The sequence below is a fragment of the Lissotriton vulgaris genome, unplaced genomic scaffold (assembly GCF_964263255.1).
Source record: "Lissotriton vulgaris unplaced genomic scaffold, aLisVul1.2 SCAFFOLD_1452, whole genome shotgun sequence".
Classification (NCBI taxonomy): domain Eukaryota; kingdom Metazoa; phylum Chordata; class Amphibia; order Caudata; family Salamandridae; genus Lissotriton; species Lissotriton vulgaris.
In genome coordinates this window covers 492,654-510,042 of record NW_028241677.1, presented here as the reverse complement: position 1 = coordinate 510,042, position 17,389 = coordinate 492,654, and the positions used below count along the sequence as shown (strand labels likewise).

The 17,389-nt window shown below is 49.5% G+C and overlaps 1 protein-coding gene across 1 annotated transcript in view; it reads left to right on the top strand.

Moving 5' to 3' along the window:
- Window positions 1-17,389, top strand: part of LOC147670591 (NXPE family member 1-like) — a 138,371-nt gene that overhangs the window by 99,726 nt on the left and 21,256 nt on the right. The window contains exon 5 of the mRNA XM_086948144.1: window positions 15,727-15,945. Within this exon, the coding sequence (XP_086804270.1) occupies window positions 15,727-15,945 (219 nt within the window). The remainder of the gene's footprint in view (window positions 1-15,726; window positions 15,946-17,389) is intronic.

Genomic DNA, 17,389 nt, shown 5'->3' with positions numbered 1-17,389 from the left:
CCATCCTGTCTGTGAGAGGATGTACACCTTACAGAGGTGAGCACAGGACCACATTGTGACCTCTGTCATGCATTCATCCTGTGAGAGGCTGTACACCTCCCAGAGGTGACCACAGAAACACACTGTGACCTCTGCCATGCTTCCTTCATCCTGTGTGAGGCTGTACACCTCCCAGAGGTGACCACAGGAAACGCTGTGACCTCTGCCATGCTTCCTTTATCCTGTGTGAGGCTCTACACCGACCAGAGGTGACCACAGGAAACACACTGTGACCTCTGCCATGCTTCCTTTATCCTGTGTGATGCTCTACACCGACCAGAGGTGACCACAGGAACACACTGTGACCTCTGCCATGCTTCCTTTATCCTGTGTGAGGCTGTACACCTCCCAGAGGTGACCACAGAAACACACTGTGACCTCTGCCATGCTTCCTTCATCCTGTGTGAGGCTGTACACCTCCCAGAGATGACCACAGGAACACACCGGGACCTCTGCCATGCTTCCTTTATCCTGTGTGAGGCTCTACACCGACCAGAGGAGACCACAGGAAACACTGTGACCTCTGCCATGCTTCCTTCATCCTGTGAGAGGCTGTACACCTCCCAGAGGTGACCACAGGAACACACTGTGACCTCTGCCATGCTTCCTTCATCCTGTGTGAGGCTGTACACCTCCCAGAGGTGACCACAGGAACACACTGTGACCTCTGCCATTCATGCTTCCTTCATCCTGTGAGAGGCTGTACACCTCCCAGAGGTGACCACAGGAACACACTGTGACCCCTGCCATGCTTCCTTCATACTGTGTGAGGCTGTACAACTCCCAGAGATGACCACAGGAACACACCGGGACCTCTGCCATGCTTCCTTCATCCTGTGTGAGGATGTACACCTCCCAGAGGTGACCACAGGAACACACTGTGACCTCTGCCATGCTTCCTTCATCCTGTGAGAAGCTGCACACCTTACAGAGGTGACCACAGGAACACACTGTGACCTCTGCCACGCATGCTTCCTTCATCCTGTGAGAGGCTGTACACCTCCCAGAGGTGACCACAGGAACACACTGTGACCTCTGCCATGCTTCCTTCATCCTGTGTGAGGCTGTACACCTCCCAGATCTTATTTAGCCAAGGATGCAAATTTGTGGTGTTGAAAATAAGAATCCTGGTGGAATGCAGATATATAGAAAGAAGGGCACTATTAGAAATAATTAGGTCGTGAATAAAAAGAAAGTAAGTTAAAGCTATATAACAATTATTGTGGCCTACCTATTACGTATAGTGATCACGATGGAGTGTTCCTAGGATTCAAGTCACCTTGTAACTTAGTATTGTTGAGCCCCACGTTGCGTTATCTTATAACGTGGACAGTCATAGAAATATGTCCTGTAAGTCAGAGAGCGGAAACATGCTAGTATTGATCATCTAACATAATATCCAAGAAACCAATATAAATGTGGACAAATCAGAAATAGTGATGTAACACGACCTAGTTATGTTATTCCACACTAATCTGCATTAGTTACAGAAAGGTAAATAGCTTGGAAGTCGGTGGACCTAGTGCACGGAATTCATATTAAGAATGGGAAGTGACGACATCCATTTTTAATTTATTAGTTTGTCGTCATCACTCAATCTTCATTGTATAGCCACCTAATTCGGTCGACAGATACAGAAAGCAGGAGTCAAGAGGTGCCAGAATGACAAGCCGGGGCGTGCAAAAACTGCACTTCCAACACTTATTACTTATAGCGCGGGCCATACCCTGATTTAGTGACTAGTTTTAAATGTTAATATCAAAGAAACACGCCCTTGCGTCCAGAAGTCATCGTGCAGTATGCATAACAATAACAATCATATAAGTTCATCCTTTACCTACTCACTTCGTTAAATAGTGCGACTTCCTGCGTGGAGATTAATCACATGTTCACATAGTCATATTCATGGACCTTGATAAGTCTTTGAAGTAATGAGATATATATAGATTTAGTGCATGTAGATTTAAAGTCGAGTACTAGAAAAATAGTCATATTAAATTTTGTGACTGGTTACTCTTATTAGGAGCATGCACAAACATGACCTTGGGCGGCAAACGTACTGGAATAGCCCAGAAAGCGAGGTGTGGATTTCAAGGTCCCACGGTAAAGGTTGCTCCAGGCAATTTTATGAAATACCATGGAGGGGGAACCATGATTCCTCCATTATTGTTTGAAACTGCACACATATAAGACTAAGGTAGTAAGGGCACCCATTTTAAGCCGGCAAACGCTAAAAGGAAGTTTTTGGGATGTTACAAAAAGTGAAAACTACGATCGTATAACCCTAGAAAAATTTTGTCTAGCATAGCGTATTCCCTCCAAGTCATAACCCTCCTCTTACCTTGTAGTTGTCAGAATCGAGGGCCAATCTCCACCGCTAGGCGCTAGCAAGACGGATTTCCCGCGTTCTATTTAAATGAAAAATAGACACGGTGAGATTGTTTGCGCGGGAAGATTGCCCAGGCCGACCGAATGTCCGAGACGGTATTAAACCAGCAAGTGTGTCGGCCATCTTATAATGGTAAAAAGTGTGGTAAAATGTGTGCCATAATAATAAGAAAGGGCAAAGTAAATACCCTGATATGTCTACAAGGTGAATCCAAGGCACGACTCAACCGTTTAGATACTAAAACTTATTAGAAAATGTCGATACTAGAGTGTCCGTCAACGTAGAAATATGACCAGCGTATTATCTAACAACAAGTTTGTTAAGGTTTGTAGGGTTTGATGATAAATAAAGTGTTGAAATAAACATTAGTTGACCATAGTCATATCATCCACTAAAAGCGTGACATGCATCCAAGAGGCGTCAATAATGGCCGCCATCTTGGAACGGGATAAGTAAACGAGAAGATTAGCAGCGTATACATTCTCTCTTTAGTTATAGAGAGAGGGTTCAACAAAAACACTAAACAAGAGTCGCCATGATAGATAGGAGTCGGAACAGAAGGAAAATATCCGCGTGTACATGGAATCCCTGGTAGCAGACAACTATATGTTATACAAAGGAAGTGTAACGAAGCAACAAGGAATATAAAAGACAACAATTGTATTATGTCTTCACAGAGTGTCAAACCTAGTTCAAACATGATAATTAGAGTTGCTCAAACTATACAATAAGCAGAGTTCAGCTACATACAGAAAATAAGAAATCAGCTTATTGACCTATGTTTTAGCATAATAATAAATGAACCACAGAAAAATTCAATTGAATTACAGTTGAGTCCCATTTATAAAAGAAAAATCAAACTATTCTTTAAGGAAAACATGTAGTTCTCTGTCAATGTTGAGTCCACAATCAACCGCACGGATGCCTCCTTCATCCTGTGAGAGGATGTACACCTTACAGAGGTGACCACAGGAACACACTGTGACCTCTGCCATGCATGCTTCCTTCATCCTGTGAGAGGCTGTACACCTCCCAGAGGTGACCACAGGAACACACTGTGTCCTCTGTCATGCTTCCTTCATCCTGTGAGAGGCTGTACACCTCCCAGAGGTGACCACAGGAACACACTGTGACCTCTGCCATGCTTCCTTCATCCTGTGTGAGGCTGTACAACTCCCAGAGGTGACCACAGGAACACACTATGACCTCTGCCATGCATGCTTCCTTCATCCTGTGAGAGGCTGTACACCTCCCAGAGGTGACCACAGGAACACACCGGGACCTCTGCCATGCTTCCTTCATCCTGTGTGAGGATGTACACCTCCCAGAGGTGACCACAAGAACATTGTGACCTCTGCCAGGCGTCCATCATGTGAGAGGATGTAAAGCTCTGGAGCCTGTGAAAGGTTCATGACACCAGGTGAACTCTGACAGCCTTCCTCCATCCAGTGAGATGTACATCTCGTCACAAAGTAGCTCCTGAGTGGGCTGAATGTAAGAATAAGGTACATATGAATATCATCTCACCCATATATTATACTCTAGAACACATGTACAAAAATAGATGTTGAGACCCGACAGCCCTGGGGTGCTCATCCCTTCAATGTTTGCTTTCTCTTCCACTTTTCTGACTTACTTTTTGCTGCCTTTGGGACAGTGTGCACTCTACCACTGCTGGCCAGTGCTAAAGTGCTTGTGCTCTCTCCCCTTGAACATGGTCATATTGGCCCATCCCCCATTTACATATTTAATTTACTGATAAGTCCCTAGTAAAGTGTACTACAGGTGCCCAGGGTCTGTTAGTTAAATGCTACTAGCGGGTCTGCAGGACACATTGTGCCACCCGCTTGAGGAACCATTTAACCATGCCTCAGGTCTGCCTTTGCAGGGCCTGTGCGCAGTTTTCCACTGCCATGTCGACCTGGCAAAAGAAACCGACACAGCCGCACTGCTGCATGGATCAGACTCAATGCATCGCCTTTGGAACCAACCCTGACACCTCAAACTCTGCATTGCATCTTCCCTGCTCATCGGAGCCAATGCATCACCTCGACTGCACAACGCATCTTCTACACCATTCTTCTCAAATTCAAGACTCGCAGACAGGGTCCTCGACCCTGCACAATCCCATATTGCAGCCTCGCCACATCTCGGAACTGGCGCATCACCTCTGCTGTATGATGCATCCTCAACTAGTGCCCCACAATGGCAGTATCAGTAAAAGCCTTAGCTTGTCCCCACACAATGCCCATCAGTACAATATCAATGTATGCCGTAAAGTGTGCCTGCACAGCATCACCGACAACAGCTACAGTGATAGCATTGCATGTAATAATCCATGCTCGTATGATAAGACCAATGTCAATGTAAGTTCAGTCCAAAGCAAACATAACCTTGTTCAAACAAGTACGAATTTCATCAATGTACAAGATGACCTGTGTAAATGTAATGTTGATAATGTTGATATAAGTGATAGCTGTGGCTGCCATACTATTTTTAGGAGTTCTGATGAACTCACATCTTTGCTGTCAGATTCACCCAAAGTGACCTCGCCCACAACCCCGAGTCAGAGATACATGGTCGGGCAGGTCCTGATGTAGAAAAAGGGTAGGGCGATGACCTTTTTCAAGATTTGCCCGGCGCTAACCGCCTTTGTACCATTCAAATTACCAAGCAATGAGGCAGGCGCCGGAGACCAGAAGGCAGGAAACAGAAGTTTTATTCCGACGGAGCAGAACACATCAGATCAGACAACAAGGTATCGCCTCGAGGTGCTCTAACAGCCTCTCCGAGGCCTGGCCTCTTATACCCTGGTTTATGGCATGTGACCATTCTTTATTACAATCAAGACATTGTGAAGTAAGGAAAAAAGGACATCCCCGTAATCCTCGTGTCAATCCCAACCCCACATGCATCCACAATAGAGGTCCTCAACCTGCTGATAAGAGGAGGGGGCTATCACGCAGCTGAGTGTTCCGTCGATTCTTAGGATGTGTGCGCCTGATCGTATCCCATGGGGTGGGGAGGCCATGATCAATAGTGGGTCCTTTGAAGAGGAGTGATTCCATACAATAAGGGGCAGTAAACAGTATCTCCCGGCTTAGGCGATGGCCTCGGACCTGTGTGGACAGTCGGACTCGGGGGAAGGGGTCATCAAAGGAGTGGTATTCATGCCGCGTGGACAATCAAGCGCGGAGGGATGGTTTTATCAACAGAGGGGTATTCATGGAAGGAGAGGAGGTGCTGGTCAGGCGCGGGCGTGACTCCCAAGGACAGGGTCATGCAGGAGGAGAAGGGTTATGCTCATGTGAGGGAGGGAGGGGGAGCCAGGGTGCGTGGAGGATGCTTGCAGGGTCAGAGGAGCGCGCTGGCGATCGATCGTGGACAGGGAGACCATGATACCTAAAATGGCTGTCGTGCACGTTGTACGTGGGTGACAAGCTGGCGCAGATGATGTTCAGCTCGTAAACTAAAATTCCACAGTCCTCCCTTTTAACATGTCTCGCCAACTTGTCAGTTCGGATTTATCCCCATAAGGCCACGTATTTCTACTTCATAGAGGGGACTCATGTGCTCATTTCGGAAGTCCAAAGTCTTTGGGCACATACAGTTAGAAACGAGGCTGAATAAAGATGGCAGACATTGGATGCCTAAACAACACCCACATAATATCACAACAGGTATCAGTACGAAGGAAAACAACCTCCAACCCCAGTCCTTCAAAGTGTCCCAAAACCAGTTCCCAAGCGACCATCCTTCTTCTTCTTGGTGAACCTCTGAGGAAAGTCTGTGGAGGTGTTCAATTGCTTTGTAGACTGAAGGCGAGTTATCTGGCACGTAGGTGCAACAGCTAGATCCGATGATGCGGCATGCTCCTCTTCGATCAGCTAGAACCACATCTAGAACAAGGCGGTTCTGAAGGGCCACAAGGCGAACCGCCTGAAGCTCAGCCGTGTTGTTAGCGAGGATGCCAGCCGTGATGTTGATCGTTGTTTCTACTGCCTGGGTCAGGTGTCGGATAGCGCGGCTGATTGCCATTGGGCCCCACAGGGGAACGAGTCCCTTTGCTGCATCCAGGAACTATGCTCCAGTGGAGTCGGCTTGTCCGATGTCATCTGCACGCCTCTGCCGGTGATGGTTAGCAGGGGCTACATACGTGGGGGGGAGAATGAAGGCAATATAGCAGATACCCTTCCAACCTTTCGGGAGCCAGGTGTAAGCTTTGGTGCCACACACAAAGTACATGTTTGGAGAAGCAACAAAGGAAGGGGGATCAACTGAGTCCAATGTTCTGATGATTCGGCAGGAACTGTGACCCACAAGCTGTGTTCCCTGGCCTTCGAGACACACAAGACCTGTGACATTGATAACAGACAGAGCCACAGTCAGAGTGGCGGTAGTTTGTTTTCGCAGATGAGAGAAGGTGGATCTAGCTGGATTGTGGAGCACCTGTACTTCGACACGTTCTTTGGCTGGAATGTCTTTAAGGAAGGTGGCGCCCGTGAGCGCAGGACACAGGGGAGCAGAGGTCTTTCCGGTTTTGTTCAGCCAAAACCCAGAGTAGAAGTGAGACACTGTCTGGCTGGAAGTGGCGTTATCCTTGTGGCTCTCTTGCATGAGGATCAACCAGGCGAGGCAGGAGCCGTGAACTGAGAAAGGAGAAGGGATGAAGGGGATGGAGTGTCCAGTGGCATGCGGGAGCAACCCGCAGATCCAGCAGTTCGTGGCATTTGCAGCAAGGTTGTGTTGGTGCAACAGTTGCACGAAGGAATTGTTCCAGAACTCCCTGCGTCTCTCTCGGAGCTGAGGTGACAGGGAGATCAGGTGGTGCTCTTTCATGGGGGTTGGTTGTGCAGTGGGCAGCAATGCCTGATGAGCCGGTGTGCCTTCCTCCAGGATCCAGAAGGAGGTCATGAGGAGGAGGCAAAAGAGGAAGACAATGAAGAAGGCGATTGTCTTTGATTTGTGCAGGTTGTCAGTCTTTGGGTTCCTGTAGTGGGTATTTCCGTTTGCTTCCATCATCTTCTCAACTGGCGCTTCCATCATCTTCTTATCTGGCGCTTCCATCATCTTCAAGGTGCTCGGTGGTGGGCAGAGCCACAGACTTCGTTTAGCTTCTCTCCCGGTAACCCTTGGTTGTGTTTAGGTCACCGTTCTGAGATTCAACTTAGTCCGTGGCCTACTTAGCCGAAGCTCCCTCCTTTCGACGCAGGAAATACCCTTCTCTGGTTGGCACAGTGGGATCAGAGAATTTTGCAAGTTCTAGTGCCTCAGTATCGGGATAACAGTTCAATGTTGGTCGATCTTTGTTCAGGAGCTCTTCTTGGGTGTTGACGTTTTCTGTCGTGGCCAGGGTCGCGGAGACCTTCCGGCAGTGGTGTGCGTGCAGCCAGTGCCTCTTCCCCTCCACTCGAAGCGCCGTCCGTGTGGTGATCAGCACTTGCCAGGGGCCCGTCCACCGGGGTTCCAGGCTCTTGGTCCGTTGGAAGTTGCGGATTAGAACGAAGTCCCCCGGTTGGATGTCGTGGCCTGGGCCCCTGGAAGCATCGGGGATGGCCTGCTGCACCTGTTGATGAATGACAGACAACGTTTTAGTTAACTTGCACAGATAATCAGACAGTAGGACGTCCGGGACGTCATGAATGGAGGTCGGTTTGGGAGCAGTCCAGAGGTTCATCGGTCGCCCGAATACAACCTCGTAGGGGGTCAAATGGTGCTTGGTGGGAGTGGAGCGCATCGATAGCAAGGCCAGTGGGAGGGCATCTGGCCATTTAAGTCCGGAGGTGGCCACTATTTTTGACAATTTCAACTTCAGTGTGGCATTATGGCGCTCCACCAGGCCGGCGGATTGGGGGTGGAAGACTGCGTGAAATCTCTGTTTCACCCCCAACCCCTTTAGGATTAGTTGGATAACCTCAGCTATGAAGTGGGGGCCCATAAAATTCGACAAAGGCCATAGCGAGGAAAGAATTCTTTCAGTAGTACTTTGGCAGTAGTCATGGCAGTGTTGTCACGGGTTGGATAGGCCTCTACCCATTTGCTGAAGGCACATACAATGACTAGTACATACTTCAAGCCTTGACATCTCTCCAGCTGGATGTAATCCATCTGGAGGACCTCAAAGGGGTGATTGGGGGTCCCAAACCCTCCCCGGGGTACCACAGTTCCTTTCCCGGGGTTGTGTTGCAGACAGATAAGGCACTGCTGGACTAGGCGTCTGGCTGAGTCGGGGATTTTGTCGTTGTGCCAGACTTTGGAAATGAGTTCGATCATGGGTGCAGATCCTATGTGTGCGGGGGAATGAGCCATCGTCAGTATGGGGATCAGGTATGAGTCAGGCAGCAACCATTTGTTTGCATCTTTTGTTCGCCAGCAGCCCTCATCATCCTTCAAACCCACCCCTGCCCACTTAGTCAGTTCGTGAGGGGTGCTGGCCGACTGGATGTCTCTAATCATTTCCCTTGCGTCAGTCCATTTCTCTGCTTGTGACCTGGTCACATATATGCGTGTCACCGTCCTATTCTCAGCTGTGGTTCGTGCAGTGATGTCGGCCAGTGCATTCCCTTGTCCGACTAAGTCTGTCACCTTCTTGTGTGCCTGGCATTTGATCACTGCTAGTCGTTTGGGGAGGAGAACCGCTTCAATCAGGGCAGAAACCAGATCTCCGTGAAGGATGGGGGTGCCGTGGGACGTCAGGAATCCCCATTCCCTCCACAGGAGCCCAAAATGGTGAACCACCCCGAAGGCATACTGGCTGTCTGTATATACGTTCGCGGTGGTCCCTGTGGCTATGATGCATGCTCGTGTGAGGGCTATCAGCTCTGCTGCCTGGGCAGATCGTTGTGTGATGCGGGCTGTCTCAACTACTGTTCTGGCTGTCGTTACGGCATAGGCAGCTGAAGTGGTGCCATCTGGGAGTTTGATGCATGAGCCGTCTACCCATAGTTCTCCATCGGGGTCTGTGAAAGCAGTGTCTCGGAGGTCAACTCTACTCCTAGTTTGTTCGTCAGTGAGGGTCACACAGTCGTGTATGGGAGGAATGTCGGGGTCATTTTCAGGCAGGGGCAACAATGTGGCAGGATTCAAAGTTGTGCATCTTTTCAGTGTGATGTGGGGTGCAAGTAGCGTCAATTCGTACCCTGTCAGTCGTGCACTAGTCAGATGTTGAGTCTTGGTTTGGTTCAGAAGGGTGTCGACTGCATGGGGTACTAACACAGTGAGGGAGTTTGAAAGTACGATTCCCTCGCTCTGACGGATAGAGACAGCAGCGGCAGCTACTGCTCGAAGGCAGGCAGGTAAAGCTCTGGCTACAGGATCAAGAGTGGCGGAGAAGTAGGCACAAGGGCGCTGCTTTGGACCTATAGACTGAGTCAGGACAGACAATGCACACCCCTCCCTTTCGTGGGTGAAGAGGGAGAAGGGTTTGGAGTAATCCGGGGTTCCCAGGACGGGCGCTGAACAGAGGGCATCTCGTAATTCCTTAAAGGATGCTTGACACTCAGGGGTCCAAGGGAGCAGGAAGGGGGCATCTTTGGCCAACAGGGCAAGTAGGGGTTTTACTATGAGGCTGAAATTGGGTAACCATTGTCTGCAAAAAGAGGTAAGGCCAACCAAAGAGCGGACTTGCTTTTGTGTTTTTGGGACGGGGGTGTCTAGGATGGTTTGGATTCGGTCGGGTGTGAGTTTCCTCCCTTCTTTGGACAGGAGATGGCCTAGGTATGTCACTTGTGGCTGGCAGAACTGCAATTTCTGTTTGGAAACTTTGTGGCCATTTTCTGCAAGAAAGTGTAAGAGTTGAACAGTGGCTGTGATTGCAAGTGGGGCGGTGTCGGCCGCCAAAAGGATATCATCGACATATTGGATCAACACCACTCCATCCGGTAGCTGGACGGCGTCCAGCTGTCTTTTGAGGGCCTGGCTGTAAATACTGGGACTTTCAGTGTACCCCTGGGGAGCTCTACAAAATCGGTACGAGCGGGATTTCAGGGTGAAGCCGAAGAGATAACGGCTGTCTGGATGGATGGGGATAGAGAAAAACGCATTCTTGAGGTCGATAACAGTGAAGGTGGTGGCAGTGGACGGGATGAGGGTCAGAATGGTGGTGATATCTGAGACTACGGGGTATTGGGGTACAACCACTTTGTTGATCTTTCGCAGGTCGATGATGAAGCGGTACGCTTTCTCATCTCCCTCGCCTTGCTTCTTGACAATGGGTAGGATAGGGCTGTTGCAGATATTGCTAACCACTTCTTCGACCACTCCTGCATCTACCAGAGACTGAATGATCGCTACCAGTGCCTTCTCACCCTCGGGCGATATCCGATACAGCTGGAGTTTCGGGAGCATAGCGTCCTGTCTCACAGTTATATGAATAGGGTCAATCATCATTCGTCCCACATCAGTCATTTTTGGCCCATAGGTACGGAGGCAGGGTATCTGGCAAGGACAAGTCAGCATCAGTTATGGAGCACATGTGTCGTGCAGGGCAGGATTTGGGTGTGTCTGGGTTGTCGTATAGGATGACTCGGACTCCATCCGGGGAACACCTAATGGTAGCTCGAAAATGCTTCAGTAAGTCAATGCCCATAATGGCGTCAGGGGAGTTGGAGGAGAGCAGAAATGTTGTGTCAGTGGTGTTGCTTTCTAGGTCAAAGGTGACAGGTACGGACAGGGGGTTAGTGGAGGGCGTCCCATCGAAACCTATCGATGTAATGTGTGAGCCAGACAAGGGTGCCCTTGGGATCAGTTGTTTTGATAACACACTACGTGTTGCCCCAGTGTCTACCAAAAATGGAGACTCTGTACCCAAGACCTTAGCAGTGACATAAGGACCTTGCTGGTCAACACAGAGCTCGACTGGATCCCTCCCTTGCCCCTGGCAGTCCTATGCAAAATCGGGGGCATTCTCACCGTCGGATAGTTGATACTGGTTCTGTCGGGGGCGGTCAAATGTGTTCGATCTCCCTGATCTGTCATTGTTGGTGTTGTTTGTGTGCCCTCGTCCTTGTCCCCTATTTCTCGGTCCACCCGCTACATCCTTGGGCTCCCTATTTCTGTTCATCTCTAGCAGAACCGGACACTGGGATTTCCAATGCCGAATCCTTTGCAGAAGGCACATTGGTCATCGCTAATGTCTCTACGTCCAGTGTGGGGTGTTGGGGTGTGATCTTTAGGAGGTGGATTTCTAGGGATGGTCGATTGGTAGTTCCCCCTTTGGGGTTCCCGTCCGACCGCTATGCCTTGTATCTGGGCTATCATCACCCTTTCTTTCAAATCTTTCTTCTTTTTCTCGGACACCCTATCATTCTCATTCTTCTGGTGCTCGTAATACTGAGCCATCTGAAGGATAGCTGCGGGTTTGGAGGCCCCCCAACTACTCTCACTCGTCTGCAGTTTTTGGGAGACCTCTTGTGATAGACCCTTCACATAGTTTTGTACAAACAGGTGTTGTCCGGTTGCGGTGGTCATGTCTTGGCCACTGTAGTCGGAGAACACTGTCTCGAATCGGGAGAAGTATTCTGACACATCTTCCTGAGGTTTCTGACGACAGGCCGTGACTATCGACCAATCTACCATTTTCTCTGGGATCAGTGTCTTTAACTTCTGAACTAATTTGTCTGGGAGTTCTAATATGTCCTTTACTGGTTTCCTTCCAGGCTCTCGCTGTCTATCTAGTTCACTGAGTTGGTCCCAGGTATGTCCAAACAGATCTGTGTGGTCAGCCTTCCGGATTTCCTTCCACACGTCAGCTGGCAGGCATAACCCGAAAAACAAGTCAATGTCTGCCAAAGTCATTATCGTCGAACCCAAGGCTGTGCCCAATTCGGTATAGAATGCTGTCGGGTTCTTTCTTAAATCGGGCAGAGTTTGTCTAAAAGTTAGGATATCTTGTCGGTCCCATGGTTGGTAAACCCAATTGTACACAACCCTCCCTTTTGCATCTGTGTGATTAATATCATCGTTTGTTCCCAGACCACGTGGCGGAATCCAGTAAGGGGCCGCTTCTCTGATGGGCATCATAGTGTTGGCTACTTCTACGGAGGTCGTTTCAGGGACTGTAACCTTGGCTTCTGGTTTTTGTTCCGTGAGGTGGCGGAAGACCTCAAGCATCTGCATGAAGAGCTCCGTAGCCTCACATTCAGTCCCGTCTCCAACATCAATCTTCCTATACAGCGTTGTCAGTTTAGCGGGGCCCTTGCTTTGATACCTATCCTCATATGCGTTCAGGGTGTGGTAGCTGAATCGCAAAATAAAATGCCGTCTGTGACTGTCGGCATGCGAGTTATACATGTTCATTGTGTATTCTTCGCTCTCCCTTCGTTCTACTAGTGTCTTTGCTATTTTGTCAATCCCCTCCCGCTCATCTTTGCTCAACCTATTTGGTCTGGCTGGTGGGTGATTGCTAGTCTTGGGGTCATCAAGTGGTGCTGTTAATGTGGCTGGTGCGGAGGTCGTGAGGGCTGGTGCACTAGCGCTAAGGTCGTTCTCGTTTGCACTCAGGGCCTGCGGGTGTTGTTGGCAGGGGGCATAGGGAGGGGGCATGTAGATGATTGGGGGACCTAGCAGTAACTCATCGTTCGCCCGTTGTTTGGAGGGCAATTCAGGGTAGAGCGCAGAGGGGGTCCTAACGGGACATTGACCTGTCGATCCTGATTCTTGGTTTTGTGTAGCTTCCTTTCTTTCTTTTATTTCTTCTTCTAGTTGCTTAGCGGCTAGGTGGGCTGCCTTTCGTAATTCTTTCCCTATTTTTGCTTCTTCTCTTTTTCTTCTTTGTTCCATTTCTTTGCGCCACATGCCGATACTATCGAGCATAGTGGGCGTAGTCTTATTTTTCTGGAGCGCTATTTCTAATGTTTTTATTTTATGATCATCAAAGGAACCTATCAGTGGCCACTGACTTTTGAGGTCCGTTTTTGTGTATTTATGCCATAACCTAGTATAGGCAATAGCGACTAGTCCATGCTTGGTGAACATGTCCTTATTAGGGGTGCCTTCCAGTGGAGCTGGATGGTTCATCTCTAATAAGCGGTCCGGGCTAAACAGGCTACCAATCAGTGGGGAGAAGATAGGCATGACGGGTTACAACGGGGACAAAGGTCTGCACTACCTATCTTATCACGGCGGGCAAAGACTAGACAGAATATTTCTATTCTCCGTTGTTTGCAGGCGGTGAATACCTCAAAAGAACCAATATCGAACAATCAATGTTCGGTCAATCAAACAATCAGTGGGGAGAATAAGTTGGTACGACGTGTTAAAGGTTTGCGTTACCCACTCTTTCTCTACCTGCAAAGAGAGACCTTGTTCTTCCCTGTTTGCAGACAGAGAATCTCCAGACAACAATCCACGAACGACAGTTCGGGAAAACAGTGGGGGAGGAAGATAGGCACGACGGATTACAATGGGGACAAAAGTCTGCGTTACCTATCCTTCACTGCTTGCAAAGAGAGAGCCTGTTGTTTCTCCGTTTGCAGACGGTGAATCTCCAGAGGGATCAACAAAGCGTAATACTAGTATTATCCAAATCAAACAATCATTTCTCAATTTGTCGTGCTTACACGACCTTACCCGGACCGCATGGACGGTTTCCTGTCTTCCGAATCCAGCGCCCGATCGTCCTCTATTCTTCGTGATGTTCGTGGCACTCCTGATGGTTCCCAGTCAGGACCGTAGATCACTCGAGAGAGGTCTGTTCGGAACTAGTGAAGGTCGGATGATCGGCTGTCAGACGAGGGTCTATCGGATACGAGCTCTCCCGATCGTTGCAGTCGTTCACTCTGTCGTCGGGACCTGATCCACGTGTCGCTGATGGGCCCCACGCTTTGGGACGCCAATTGTAGAAAAAGGGTAGGGCGATGACCTTTTTCAAGATTTGCCCGGCGCTAACCACCTTTGTACCATTCAAATTACCAAGCAATGAGGCAGGCGCCGGAGACCAGAAGGCAGGAAACAGAAGTTTTATTCCGACGGAGCAGAACACATCAGATCAGACAACAAGGTATCGTCTCGAGGCGCTCTAACAGCCTCTCCGAGGCCTGGCCTCTTATACCCTGGTTTATGGCATGTGACCATTCTTTATTACAATCAAGACATTGTGAAGTAAGGAAAAAAGGACATCCCCGTAATCCTCGTGTCAATCCCACTCCCACATGCATCCACAATAGAGGTCCTCAACCTGCTGATAAGAGGAGGGGGCTATCACGCAGCTGAGTGTTCCGTCGATTCTTAGGATGTGTGCGCCTGATCGTATCCCATGGGGTGGGGAGGCCATGATCAATAGTGGGTCCTTTGAAGAGGAGTGATTCCATACAATAAGGGGCAGTAAACAGTATCTCCCGGCTTAGGCGATGGCCTCGGACCTGTGTGGACGGTCGGACTCGGGGGAAGGGGTCATCAAAGGAGTGGTATTCATGCCGCGTGGACAATCAAGCGCGGAGGGATGGTTTTATCAACAGAGGGGTATTCATGGAAGGAGAGGAGGTGCTGGTCAGGCGCGGGCGTGACTCCCAAGGACAGGGTCATGCAGGAGGAGAAGGGTTATGCTCATGTGAGGGAGGGAGGGGGAGCCAGGGTGCGTGGAGGATGCTTGCAGGGTCAGAGGAGCGCGCTGGCGATCGATCGTGGACAGGGAGACCATGATACCTAAAATGGCTGTCGTGCACGTTGTACGTGGGTGACAAGCTGGCGCAGATGATGTTCAGCTCGTAAACTAAAATTCCACACTGAGACTCCAGGCCACGCTAATTGAGTGATAGATCACAGGTGGGTCCCCCATAAACCAAAGACACACACACCCAGAGAAAATACTGATTGATTCCACAGATAGATAGTTGCACCACAAACCAGTCCAAGATAATTGGCCACAATGAAATCAGTTTTGCGTTTCCCACAAATACCACATAGCTAGATGCCGCAAGTGGATATATACAATAAGAGCCAATCAGGACACGACACGCACACTACCCGTAGCGATCACACGCTCCTCACACCGGACATCTGGACATATATACACTTGCCCACATTAGCTCTCCTCGAGGTCGAGAGCCACCTGTGCACATCTAAGATGCACACATCTGATTTATTTAAGACTTGGGTGCTCTTTTGTTATGTAAAGAACATTTAATGTACCTCATGAACTGTATAAATGGACGGCCAAAACTTTGTAGATCAAGAGATTTTTAGCAGACAGTTACATGTTGGTTCCATACTATAGCGGGAGAGCTGAATTCTCAAATGTACAGTTTCTTTATTGAATGCATGTTTGATCTTCTGCTGATATTTGTTGTGATTTTTAACAGGAACTTTAAAGCTTTCTCAAGACAAATGTAGGACCGGGATGAGCTCTCCATTCCCCAGCGGCTTCTTCTTGCAGAACGTGTGGCGGCCGCTCTTTTGCAAGATGTCTTCTTATGAGCGGGCGGAGGAGCTGGACCCGTGCGTGAAGGGGAAGTTGATCTACCTCATGGGCGACTCCACCATGCGCCAGTGGATCCTGAACTTCCCAAAACTTGTGCCTGGTAGGTGCCTGTGTTTTTTGAGACTGGAGGTGGTGAGATGAGTGGTGTGCCTCTGTCTATCACTAATTCTGGTGGCGAGGTGAGAGGCATGCCTCTGTGCCTCACAACTTGTGGTGGCGAGGTGAGTGGCGTGCCTGTGTCTATCGCTACTTGTGGTGGCGAGGTGAGTGGCGTACCTGACTGACTGACTGACTGATTATACTTATAAAGAGCACTAATACCGAGGCGTCTTGGCGCTGTCTATCACTACTTGTGGTGGCGAGGTGAGTGGCGTACCTCTGTCCCTCTTGACTGGTGGTGGCGAGGTGAGTGGCTTACCTCTGTCCCTCTTGACTGGTGGTGGTGAGGGGAGTGGCGTGCCTCTGTCTATCGTGACTTGTGATGGTGAGGTGAGAGGCGTGCCTCTGTCTATGGGGACCGGTGGTGGCGAGGTGAGTGGCGTGCCTCGGTCTATGGCAACTTGTGTTAACTAGGTGAGTTGAATGCCTCTATGGCTACTTCTGGTGGTGAGGTGAGTGGTGTGCCTGTGTCTATAACTACTTGTGGTGGCGAGGTGAGTAGCATGCCTGTGTCTATCGCTACTTGTGGTGGCAAGATGAGCGGTGTGCCTTGGTCTATGGCAACTTGTGTTAAATAGGTGAGTGGCGTTCACCTGTCTATTTATTTTATTTATTTATTTCTTATATAGCGCAGGATTCGATCCCCAAGGGGATATCTCCGCGCTTCCGCCTGGGTGCAAATGCTAGACTGTTAGAGATGTAGAGCTACCAGCGAACTATTGCGACTTGTGGTGGCGAGGTGAGTGGCGTGCCTCTGTCTATCGCGACTTGTGATGGCGTGCCTAGGTCTGTTGCGACTGGTGGTGGCAAGGTGAGTGGCATACCTCTATTGCGACTTGTGGTTACGAGGTGAGTGGCATGCCTCTGTACCTCGTGACTGTTGGTGGCAAGGTGAGTGGTGTGGATCTGTCTATCGCTACTTGTGGTGGTGAGGTTAGTGGTGTGCCTCTGTCTATCGGGACCGGTGGTGCAAGGTGAGTGGTGTGCCTATGTCTATCGCTACTTGTGGTGGTGAGGTGAATGATGTGCCTCTGTCCCTAGTGACTGGTGGTGGTGCAATAAGTGGCCTGCGTCTGCCTATCACTACTTGTCGTGGCAAGGTGAGTGGTGTGCCTCTGTCTATTAGGATCGGTGGTGGCGAGGTGAGTGGCGTGCCTGTGTCTATCATGATTTGTGGTTGCGAGGTGAGGGGTGTGCCTCGGTCTATGGCAACTTGTATTAACTAGGTGAGTTATATGCAAGGTGAGTGGCGTGCCTCTGTCTATCGCGAATTGTGATGGCGTGCCTCTGTCTGTCATGACTGGTGGTGGCGAGGTGAGTGGCTTACCTCTACTGTGACTTGTGGTGATGAGGTGAGTGGCATGCCTCTGTCCCTCGTGACTGTT